At 44.1% G+C, this 12708-nt stretch overlaps 1 protein-coding gene across 3 annotated transcripts in view; it reads left to right on the plus strand.

Moving 5' to 3' along the window:
- Nucleotides 1-12708, plus strand: part of COL21A1 (collagen type XXI alpha 1 chain) — a 214792-nt gene that overhangs the window by 98006 nt on the left and 104078 nt on the right. For 2 of the 3 annotated variants that reach the window (XM_043907044.1, XM_043907043.1), the window contains exon 10: nt 6181-6243. In XM_043907044.1, the coding sequence (XP_043762979.1) occupies nt 6181-6243 (63 nt within the window). The remainder of the gene's footprint in view (nt 1-6180; nt 6244-12708) is intronic. The other variant, XM_043907045.1, reaches the window with a different exon arrangement.

A 12708-nucleotide genomic window follows, 5' to 3' on the forward strand; every position in this document is an offset into this window, starting at 1 on the left:
GATGGTAAAGAATCTGCCTGCAATGTGGGAGACCTGGGTTCGATCCCTGGGGTGGGAGTATCCCCTTGAGGAGGGCATGGCAAACCACTCCAGTATTCTTGCCTGAAGAATCCCCACGGACAGAGGAGACTGGTGGGCTACAGTCCATCGGGTCACAAAGAGTTGGACACACCTGAGCGACGAGGCACAGCACGTTCCATACTTGGCGTCTTCAATAATCATAGAGAAATATATCTGTTGTGGGGCTGTGAGCCCCTGAATGAGGCTGGCTTATTCATTCTGTGTCCCTACTGTCAAAGGGAGTGACTAAATTAATGACACTCTGGGAATGATTTTTGTATGGAAGCATTTCACAGTGAAGGTTATAACGTTCAGTTCTCCTTTGGAATTTCAGTGTCTAGAGTAGTGCTTAATAGTAATAATTTTTGTTTAATGAATTATAAAATGATTGAAAAAGTAAGATTCACCTATCCCCCAATTAACCCATGTGGAATGCCTTTGTTCTATATGAACGATCCAGGCAATCTCTGGTTTAAAAATAAATCCCTTCCAAAAGACCTGTCCATGCAATGGCAGCTTCTTCCTCCACTTCGTGGCTAAAGGGACATTTGTGGGGACAAACTCCCCACATTTGATCTAATCTTCATAATCTGCCTGCCAGTGCAGGAGATGCAAGAGAAGTGGATTCGATCCCTGGGTCGGGAAGATATCCTAGAGAAGGAAATGGCAACCCTCTCCAGGATTCTTGCCTGGAAAATTCCACGGACAGGGAAGCGTGGGCTCCAGTCTGTGGGTTCTCAAAGAGTCAGACACGACTGAGCACACACACACACAGAGTGAAAATGTGGAAAAAAAGCAATTTTTTTTCCAACTTTTTCCTAAGGAAGAAGCAATTTCTTAATAACTTATTTTCTCTGAAATACCATTCTTTCTACAAGTTTATTGATGCCCTTTGTTTCAACCCTGATGGTTCTACTGAGTAGGGATTCCTTTGGGTTATCAAAGTAACCTCGGGCTAAAATACAAAAGCCTTTGGAAAATTTTAGGAACCACTGGGCGTTCACATATTTATGCTGATTTCCCCAAATTAAGTGGATTCCTTCTAGCTGAAGAGAATTAGCATTTGAGTTTTGAGGGAGAGAGGAGGTTGGTTTTGGTGAAAACCAAAGGAATTGGTCTTAGGTCAGATACTTCTGTGGAGGCCAATGGGTAGTCTCAAGGCACAGGGGTTTTGAGAAGAAAGTTTTAAAACACTGGATTCAGTCCTAGGAGACCTTTGCTTTGGATGAATAACTTAAAATAATTAGCTTACTTTTGCAAGCGCAATTGTTTCTCACTTTGTTCATATTTGCACACTTGCAAGGCCGTGTGCAGGGATGTTTCAACTTAGTCCATGATGTTCCCATTCCTGGCAGAAACTCAGAAATTCTGTGGCACAAAATCAATTCATCATAAGTAAGAATTGCTTTTCAGCTGAATACTTATTTTTTGAAATTGCACATGTTTCAACTAAAGTAGAAGAAAGTAGATTAAGAATTTAGTCACAGTTGTGTAATTATATGTCATATGTCTAATTTAATATATTTGGAAAATCATTTCCACATTAAGCTTGCTAGCCTTCCCTGGGTTGGTTTTGATAACAGTTTGCATTTTGATGTGGGCAGAGAGAGAGGCATTTAGGAGCATCGTATCTAAAGTTGAATTAGCTGAGTTCCCATCTCCACTGCTGCTTTGTAACCTTGGACAAGTTACCTAACCTTCCTGGGCCTCAGTTTTCTTATATATAAAGTGGGAACAGTAAAATTACCTGCTTCATGGGATTCTTATGAGGATTAAGAAATTGAATACAGGTAAATCTCATAGGGGGCTTCCCTAGTCGCTCAATGATAAAGAACCTGTTTGCCAATGCAGAGGACATACGAGATGCTGGTTCAATCCCTGGGTCTGAGAGATCCCCTGGAGAAGAAAATGGCAATCCACTCCAGTGTTCTTGCCTGGAAAATTCTGTGGACAGAGGAGACTGGTGGGCTACAGTCAATGGGGTCTCAAAGAGTCAGACATGACTTAGCAACTGAACAACAGCACATCTTGTGGAGCAGTGCTTAATGTGTAGTAAGCAATCAGTAAAGGTTGGTGTCAGCTTTTACTACAGTAGTAAAATCGAATTTTTATTCTAATTAGCCTTCTCTTAAAAAATCAGTTAGGGTTTACTTTATTCTTCCAGTTTTTTGGAAGCAATAGCAAACCTACCTGAGGTTTTGCAAATAAACCAGTAGGGCAATAGTTCAAATAACCACTAAAAACCTACCAGAAATAATACAACCTGCAGAAGAGATTATTTTCCCTCTGCAGGCCATTGACCTGTGTTGCCTTAAGAAGTCACATTGGGTTTATCTCGTGGGTGATTTTTTTTTCCCTTGGAAACTTAGTTTTGATTCATTTAAAATATTATCATTAAGTATGTTTTGTACTTTTATGCAGCTTAAAAACACAAGTCCTGTTTCTTCTCATGCCAAAGTTTTATTTCATCATCATCATAGAAGTTAAACCTTCTCAGATCCTTTTGATGTTGTGAATTTTGCTGGTAATTAATACTGTATGAGTAAAGAGGTCATTAACAGATTGGAAATAATCAGTTCAGTTCAGTTCAGTCGCTCAGTTGTGTCCGACTCTGTGACCCCATGGATTGCAGCACACCAGGCTTCCCTGTCCATCACCAACTCCTGGAGTTTACTCAAACTCATGTCCATTGAGTCGGTGATGCCATCCAACCATCTCATCCTCTGTTGTCCCCTTCTCCTCCCGCCTACATTCTTTCCCAGCATCAGGGTCTTTTCCAATGAGTCAGTTCTTCACATGAGGTGGCCAAAGTATTGGAGTTTCAGCTTCAGCATCAGTCCTTCCAAAGAACACCCAGGACTGATCTCCTTTAGGATGGGCTGGTTGGATCTCCTTGCAGTCCAAGGGACTCTCAAGAGTCTTCTCTAACACCACAGTTCAAAAGCATCAATTCTTCTGCGCTCAGCTTTCTTTATAGTCCAACTCTCACATCTATACATCACTACTGGAAGAACCATAGCCTTGACTAGACAGACCTTTGTCAGTAAAGTAATGTCTCTGCTTTTTAATATGCTATCTAGGTTGGTCATAGCTCTTCTTCCAAGGAGCAAGCATCTTTTAATTTCATGGCTGCAATCACCATCAGCAAATAGTTATTGATATTCTCCTTGGTACTCAGCATTGTCCTAAAACAGTGGAAGACATTGACCATGTGTTTAAGGGGCCTAGATCCAAACGATGGATGAAGAGCAACCAAGGGATGATTTTGAGAGAACCCCTGTTATGAATGAGTGACCAGTGAGTGACTCGGGAACTGCTGCAGTATTCAGTAGAAACGGCATCAGGAGGAGATGCAGGAACAAGGAGGGTACACTGACTGGAAACCTTGTTATCCTGACTCAGACGCAAAAGGAAGAAAGTCTTCCCAGGAGAAAAAAAGAAGAAAAGAAAGATGGAATTTGTTGAGAAGTAGTGAGGCCAGTCGGAACATGGTTAAAGAAAGATGGCAGAGAGGCCAGAAATCAGTGTGGATCTTCTCAAAATAAGAAGAAAAAACATCTAATACCCTAGAGAATGGAAACCCTGCTCTCTAGTGCCCCGGCTGACACTGGCTATCTTTGGATTAGAATTACAAACTGTGCCTCTTCAGCATGAAATTACATGTCCCTGCATTACTTTTCTCCCCAAGTTTACAGCTATTCCTTTTCCATCTCTTTTAAAAACGGCGTGTCCCTTCTCCTCAGCCTTTCCACATGGTCGACCTCTTGGGCAAGCATAAGGAAAAGCCCATCCCTTCTCCACTGGCTCCTTGATAGAGTTCACACAGTTCTTTCCATTTTTCCTGTTATGTTTCAGGAACAAACCTCCCTCAGCAGTAGCCTGAAGTCGAATTTCAGACCAGAGCACTTGGCTCTCTACAAGTTCCCTTAGCAGTGGCCTTTAGTTAACATATAACCGCTGTGGTATATGTGAATGATTTCTTGCCGTAGATGTGAAGCCCTGCTGAATTGAAATCAGTTATCTCTCTGTAGTAGTTCACCGATAAATGATGGCTGAGACATGATTTTTTTCATCAAGATGCCACTCATGGATTCCATAATACACAAATATGATATTATTATTATTGTTGTTTTTGGATACACCCTGTGTTTTGTGGGATCTTAGTTCCCCGCCCAGGGATCAAACCTATGCCCTCAGTGGATGGAGTCCTAACCACTGGACCACAGGGAATTCCCTGATACTATTTTTTGAAGTATTTCTTAGAATTAAATTATAACACACACTCACCCCCCAAAAAACGTTGCTTTCATTGCTTTTCACACATGGTCACCTTCTGACTGGTCAGTTCAGCTCAGTCGCTCAGTTGTGTCTGACTCTTTGCAACCCCATGGACTGCAGCATGCCAAGCCTCCCTGTCCATCACCAGCTCCAGGAGCTTACACAAACTCACGTCCATTGAGTCGGTGATGCCATCCAACCATCTCATACTCTGTCGTCTCTTTCTCCTCCTGCCCTCAATCTTTCCCAGCATCAGGGTCTTTTCCAATATGATTGGTCAGTATTGGCCATTGTGCAACATGCTACAGTTTTTAGAATTTGTCTGGGCTTGTTGCTAAGCTGTACAGAATAATGTTCCTTGAAGGTCTCTGGTTGGTGAGGACAGCATTTGTATTTTAGGTGTGACATGTATTCAAGGACGCTGGGAGCTGGACAGGGTTGTTTGACTTGGGCCTGGTTTTCATGAGGCTTTGTTTTCATGGGGCTTCCCTTGTAGCTCAGCTGATAAAGAATCTGCCTGTAATGCAGGAGACACTGGTTTGATTCCTGGGTTAGGAGGATCTGCTGGAGAAGGGATAGGCTACCCACTCTAGTACGGTTGGACTTCCCTAGTGGCTCAGCTGGTAAAGAATCTGCCTGCAATGTGGGAGACCTTGGTTCAATTCCTGGGTTGGTAAGATCCCCTGGAGAAGGGAATCGCTACCTGCTCCAGTATTCTGGCCTGGAGAATTCCGTGGACTGTGTGGTCCATGGGGTCACAAAGGGTTGGGCATGACTGAGTGAATTTCACTTTTTCTTTCACTTTTCATTTTGATGGAAATATTCAAATTGTAGAAGTTTAATAGTGTATTAAAATGAAATTATAAATATAGGCAGAGACACAGTGACTAGATTGAAAGGAACAATTGTTCTATGGCTTTAAACTTCACTCCCACATGGAAGATCGTGTAGCCTGTGGACTTTAAAAAAAAAAACAACTAACTTTTTTTGGATATAAATTATTCCTATTTTTATTGAAGTATAGTTGAATTATAATGTTGTGTTAATTACTACTATACAGCAAACTTATTCAGTTAAGCATACACACACACACACACACACACACACACACACACACACATATATGTTTTTTTTCATGGTCTTTTCCATTATGGTTTATTGTAGGATATTGAATATATTAATAGTTCCCTGTGCTATGCAGTAGGACCTTGTTGTATATCCATCCTGTATATAATCATTTGCCTCTGTTAACCCCAAATTCCCAACCTATTCGTCCCCCACCTCTCTATCCCCTTGGCAACCACAAGTCTATTTCTGTCTTTGAGTCTGTTCCTGTTTCATAGGTAAGTTCATCGGTGTCATATTTTAGATTCAACCTACAAGTGATATCATATTAAAAATAATTATAAATTGAATTGTTAAATCATAAGTCGTGGATTCCTGTAGTGTAATGTCTAGAATAGAATTAAAGTTGCAGATTTCTGAGTGAAATATTAGTTGTTGAAGCCATAATTGTTGTGACATTGCACAGTTGTTCAGAATTCTAAAAATGTTTCCTGTCATAAATACTGACATTTTACATTAGTGAAAAGTACTTCCCTTGTTATACCTGTAATATTCACAGAATTAAATTCCAGAAATGTTTCATAGTAAAAAGGCTTTACTTTTAAAAGTAACTATGATATCATTTTCCTAGCCCTATTTTGGGATTTCCAGTTTTACATTTGTTTGTTTGTTTTACAAAAAGCTGCAAATGATGGAATTGGTTTTGAACCCTGGAGGGCTCTGACCGAATCAGTAGAATTGGTTGTTTTGGACTGAGAGCATTTTTTTCCTCTCTAGGGTGACCCCGGACAGCCTGGGAATCCTGGCTACCGCGGACAGCCTGGTCAAGATGGTAAGCCTGTGAGTACAGAAAGCTTGGTCATCTCCAGTACTGGGATTTTAGGGTCAATGTAACCTCATCGCATGGGGCCAAGTTCAACAGGCAGGGGAGATTTTATTCAAGACAGTTGTTATAGAGGAGAGTCAGCTTCACACAGTTGAACCAGAGGGAGGGGGGCTCCTGAGTGCGGGGTGAACTGGGGGGAAAGTGCTGGAGGCCTTTGAGGGGAGGCTGATCCAGGGATGGAGCAAAGGCAGTTGCTCCTGAGTCTGGCGGGTGTCCTCTGGGGGTTTAGCCCATGTATTTGCTCATGTGCACCTGTCCAAGTTAGGCTCCTCACCTGTTTCCTTCATGGTTCCGTTTAAAAAGGGACGGCTCCTGGGCCCTGGGGAGAGACCTGGGCTGTCAAATGGGCAAGAAGCTTTCTAAAAGATTTACATCTCAAAGGACCAGATAAAGAATTTAGATGATCAGTTTTCCAAAGTAAATGCTATAAGAAAGGAGATCAGGAGTGTAGAGTTGGGAAGAAAAAAACTGAAGTTTCTTCAAGCTGAGTGCAACATTAGGGCTAGCTTGATCAACAGAACTAGTGTCTTAGTCACCTAGGTATCTTCACAAGAGCATACATCTTCACTACTTTTAAAAAATTGCCCAGGGAGTTCTTAATAACAATGAATAGATGGGTTCAGAAATCCTATTTTATTTGCTTCATATCTTAAAGTTTTCAAGTTAAAGATGATGTTATTTTCCTAAGAATGTATGCACTGTAATATCCCTATAATCTGACTTTTAAAATATCTTGTAAAGTGCATAGAGAATTTTAGGGATATTTATGAATTAAGGAAACATAAAGCTTAACCACTTTTAAGCAACTGAGGCAAATGCTTACAGGTAAGTCATCTGTCAGAATGTTTATCACAGTAAACAAACACGATATATTAGGTCTTGAATGTTAAATAATTTTGCCAAAAGAGTATCTCCTGGGAGACTTTATCATGAGATATTAACTCTTGCCATGAAGCCTGGGAAGGTTTATGCTGTGAGTCAATAATTTTCGAGGCATGAAGAAGTATAATCCTCATGTTAAACCAGCAACACCCCAACCATCAGGACTGAGGAGCTTGTTCAGTCCCTGATGGAGGTTTGCTAGCAAATTTCATACCAAAGATACAGCCAGCTTTGGAAGCGGCAATGGAGGGTGCCTTCCACGTCTGTGTTGCGTGGGAAGGGGGTTAACATACAGGGGAGCTCCTGTGAGAGAGATGACAAGGAATGGCATCTGCAGAGGTGACGGGGCGGTGGTCAGCTTGAGCCCAGGAGCTGTTGGTCGGGGGCTGGTGCTGTGAACTGACCACCCGCACCCCCAAGACTCACTCCCTGGGGAGTGAGTGTGACGGAGATAGGTGGGGGCTGCAGAAAGGGAGTGACGTGGTCTGACTCACGATTCAGAAAGATAAAAATGAACTTTCTGTGGAGAGATCACATGAGTGTCAACTGAAAAAAAGTCATAACCTAAAGCTTTATTCAGGGGACTTTCTGAGGACTTCAAGCCTGGGAGGCGTCCTCTCAGACAGCGCGAGGGACTGCTCTGGAAAAGGAGAGGCCAGAATATAGAGGGGTTATTGGCAAAAAAGATCAGGTCATGCAGACATCAAAGGTTATCCGACATCTCAGCTCAGGAGTTCAGTGGGTCTCCGTGTTTGGGAAGGGCCTGAGGCTGGGCTCCTTGAGGTCGTTCCCTGACCTGCACCTCAGCCGTCTGGAGCCAGTTGTCCTGCCTCCTCATCCCGCGGCTCCTCAGGGTGCATCCGGGGGGCTGCCGGGGCTGCCGGCCTGATGGTGGGCAGGCTGTTTCCACCCGAGTCCCTCAGGGCTGACCGTCCAGGCAGCTGGAGAGTGGTGGCTGCAGCATCCTTTGATTTCTGATAGGGCAGGTGGCGTTTCCCAGGCACATTCACAGTCTGTGCCTAGACTGTCGAATTTGCTTTTCATAATTTTTATTTTGGCTGCGCTGGGTCTTCGCTGCAGCGTGTGGGCTCTTAGCTGTGATGGCCGTGCTTCCCTGGGGGGACAGGAATTTCCCTCGCTGTAGTACGAGGGCCCAGGAGTCCTGGCACACGGACTCCCCGTTGCATGTGGGATCTTAGTTCCCTGACCAGGGATTGAGCCTGAATCCCCTGCTTTGAAAGGTGGATTCTTAACCACTGGACTTCTGGGGAGGTCCCCTGGATTTGCTGCATAAATGTCATTGAGGACCTTGATAAATGAGGTTTCAGGGAGAAGCTGGGTAGAAAACTGGATTTGAGAGAGGTAAATCAGGAGGTCAAATGGTAACAGGGTACAGATGCTTCTGAGGGGCATAGCAGGGAAGAGAGACCTGGAGCGGCGGCATGTGGAGGATATGGGATGAAGGGGGTTTGAAACAGCAGGGGGTGTTAGAGCATGTTTCTGTCATGAAAACGAGGCGGAAGGGGGCAATGTGGTGTTTTGGGAGATAAGGGGTCTTCTCGGGAAGAAAAGTCTTGGGTGGGTAAGGGCACTGGTTCCACTCACTAGAGGGAGAGTATGGCCTGGATAAGAGTCTAGGCAGTTAAATGTTTGCATGGGGGCAGAGAGCCAAGCCGCCCAGTGTAGCAACAGCTAGGCATGAGGATGGAATGTTTAGCATCAGAGTGCTTCTATTTGAGTTGAACGAAATAAGTAGATTTCAGTCCTACCATCTCCCCCTTTTCCTTTATCCACTCCTGTGAGGTACCTGTCAGTTCTCTTATAACCCTCCCCTTTCTCAGGATAGCTGCACCAGTTACGTGACCACAGCTCACTCCCTCAGCCCCACTTGCAGGGGGCAGTTCCCACTTGATCACACAGGGGGAGGTGGGCTTTATGAAGATGAGCCGGCTGCCTGGAGACCCCTTCCACGGGACACGCTCTTCCTGTTGCTGGCAGGTACAGCGCTGTCCCGGCTCCAAAGCAGAGACATTTCACATGCAGACATGTCACCTGCTGACCCTTCCCAGTGACGTGCAGCTCCCCGGACAGGACTGCCAAATTATTTGGGCTTTTGTCTTTTTAGTGGTTACGAAGTCCTGGGAAGTATTGAGAGGTGAGTGCGTTCCACAGGTTATCAGTTCTAGTTTGCTCTTTTTACCACTGGAAATTAACTATAATTAGACTTCCTAGTTGGCACTAGTGGTAAAGAACCACCTGCCAATGCAGGAGACCCAAGAGGGGCAGGTCGATCCCTGGGTCAGGAAGATCCCTTGGAGGAGGAAATGGCAACCCACTCCAGTATTCTTGCCTGGGAAATCCCATGGACAGAGGAGCCTGGTGGGTTGCAGTCCATTAGGTCACAAAGAGTCAGACACGACTGAAGTGATTTACCATGCACACAGCCTGATACAATAACTTTGGATGTTATACTGTGTGACTCTCATTTGAACGATACTAGGCTTATTGTCTCATCTCATTCAGCACATGGATATTTGTGTGTGTGTATATAGCTGTAGCTCTGCAGTGTCTGACATTAAACGTTAGACACTATCAGGTAATATCTGCTGTAAGAGAAAGGACAAGCTTAATAGACAGGGTAATGTCCACATCCTAAACTCCAAGCCCTGTGAATATGGCACCTTACGTGGCAAAAGAGACTTGGAGATGAAGACATTTTCTTGACTAATCTGAATGGCTCAGTGTCATCACAGTGGTTCTTATAAGAGGGAGGCAGGAGCGTCAGGCAGAGGAGGAGATGCTGTGGGTGATGGAAGCAGAGATCAGAGGGAGCTGCCCTGAGCCAAGGGATGCAGGCAGCTTCTAGCAGCTGGGCAAGCGAAGGGACAGATTCTCCCCTGGTGCCTCTGGAAGGAAGGCAGCCCCAACGACACCAAGAATTTAGCTCCCTAAGACCCATTATGGATTTCTGACCTCCGGAACCAGGAGTGTGTGTGTGTTAAGGCACTCTGTTTGGGGGGATTTCTTATAGCAGCCATGGGAACTGATACACTACCGCCAATCCTGTTTACCCAAAGGGATACCTTTTTCTCTTACATATCTTCCCACCCCCTGTCTTTTCCCCTCTACAGGAGATACGAGGTTGGGTGGCCAGGCAGTAGGAGAAAGTGAGCCTGGAGCCAGAGCAGCTGAGGGTCATTAGTGTGTGTCCAGGGCCAGCGGTGGAGTGGGGCGCGGTGGGTGGGGCCTCTGGCTGGTGACAGAGGCCATCTGGCCAAGGAAACTTGGATGGAACAATTCGAAGGGAATTCTGCTTTGTTTGGATTTGGTTTTGTGCAACCCCCCTCAATCAGCAATTTGAATCTTTTTCACATTATAACCAGGCCAAGTCAACTGAAGCTTTAAATAGGAAATTATTCCATTCTGGAGAAACACTAATTTTCATCAGGAAAATGCCTTCGACCCGAATTAAAGAGCTGCCTTCAAATCCTTCCACTGCTTTCTCATTTCTCTATCAGTTAAAGACTTCTCTCAGCACAGTGTCTGAAAGTATTACTATTTTACTGTTTCAACACTATCAAAAGAGAGGCAGAGGAAGTATTTATGTATCCTCTTAGGTACTTAAGGGTAGGAAAACTATTAAAGGCTCTGCAATGCTATGTACATTGGAGTTTTTAAAAGAAGGCCATTTTGGGAAACATAATGGGGCTACTTTATGATCTTGTAGAAGTTTTGGCTTTTATGGTGTTTGTTTCTGTCTTTTTTTCTGTCATCATTAATTCCTCTTCATGAAGGAAAGTACTTCCCTGAACCCAAAGCCCCGGCTGGTTGTTGGGAGGATCTGGGGCCATTTTGCTCTCTGCTTTTGAAAGTTGTTTTGCTTTCTTGGGTCTCAGCTTTTCTGTCTGGAAAATAAGAAAGTGGTGCCCAGTGAGGCCCAGTTTCTCTCCAATGCTGATTTCCTAAGATTTTATCAAAGTTATCACATTTGCTAAGAGAGAAAGGTGAGCTGGACCTAGTTTCAGGTTTCTGGACAAGATTCTCCATATTGGCCTTCAGAATTGAGGACTTCCCTGGCGGCTCAGATGGTAACGAATCTGCCTGCAATGTGGGAGACCTGGGTTCAGTCCCTGGGTGGGGAAGATCTCCTGGAGAAGGAAATGGCAGCCTACTCCATTATGATGGCCTGGAGAATTCTATGGACAGAGGAGCCTGATGGGCTGCAGTCCATGGGGTCCTAAAGAGTCGGACGAGTGAGTGACTAACCCTTTCTTTTCAGAACTGACCCAGGAAGATGACCATGCACTGCGTCTGCTGGACCAGCGTGCTCGGTCCAGAGTCAGCCGTGGGATGCAGTGCGTCCCCCAGCCCCGCCCCTCTCAGCCTGTCCCCAAGTGGTCCACAGATGCCAGAAGAAGGGTGACTTTCTCCAGAGATTAAACCTTATAGAAGAGGCAGTTAGCACAGATGGGGAATTCCAAACTGCAGGACCTTCTCCAGCCGCAAATGGGGTGGGGCCGGTCCTCCAGATGAAGGGGAAAGGTCTGCGGGAGGAAGGAGGGGTCTCTTAGAGCCTGCAGGCCGTTGTGACCACTTGACTTTGGTTTCAGTCGGAATGAGCTCAAGAGCCACGGGAGGGTCTGGAATAAAGGAGTGATGTGATATCGCTTATTTGTGAAGGAAATGACTCTGACTTCCGAGTTGAAACTGAAAATTGGACTTTAGGGCAATAAGGGCAAAAGCAGGGAGATGAGACAGGAAATAATCCAGGAATGAGACGAGGGTGGCTGGCATCAGGATAGTAGGAGTGAGGGGAAGGGAACTGCTTATCTTCTGGAGATATTTTGAAGTTAGAGCCCCTAGGATTTACTGATGCATCAGACATGAGTTTGCGAAAGAGCAGTCAAGGGTGAATCTAGTCATGTAGAGGGATGGGGGCAGAGAAGACTGGGGAAGGGGTGTCAGGAGTTTGCTTTGGGATAGATCAGATTTTTACATTAGATGTTCAAGCAGAAATTGTAAGTGGATGACTGAACATAAAAGTCTGGCATTCAGAGGGAGTTCTCTTTATGAACTGTCCTTTCTTGTATTTTGGATCCCAGTTAATGCAATTCTTGTACATTAAGATAATGAATTCTTTGCTATAGATGTTGTCAATAGTTCTCTTTATTTGGTTTGCAAAAGAGGAGTAAAATTTCCCCACTATTAAGTATTTTGCTGTTTCTTCCAGGGTTTTTTTTTTTTTTTTTAAAGCATTTGATATTCTATGTTCACTGACTTAATATGATTTTCAAGAATTTTTGATTCTTGATTTCATTTTGGGAATTTATTTTGGCTTTTGTGTTGACATGAAGATCCAAATAGCTTTGGCGAATTTGGAGAATGGCTATTCTAACAGACTGAAATTCAAATGGAATATTTTTCTGGGACATGGCATTTAAATTTAACCTTGTCAAAAGAAAAATTAACATATGTAATGTGTGACTTAAAAGGCTAATGTGACTTTTGGCATTGTTGGTAATATATGATGTGAGTAT

This window comes from Cervus elaphus, chromosome 7 (assembly GCF_910594005.1).
Source record: "Cervus elaphus chromosome 7, mCerEla1.1, whole genome shotgun sequence".
NCBI classification, from domain to species: domain Eukaryota; kingdom Metazoa; phylum Chordata; class Mammalia; order Artiodactyla; family Cervidae; genus Cervus; species Cervus elaphus.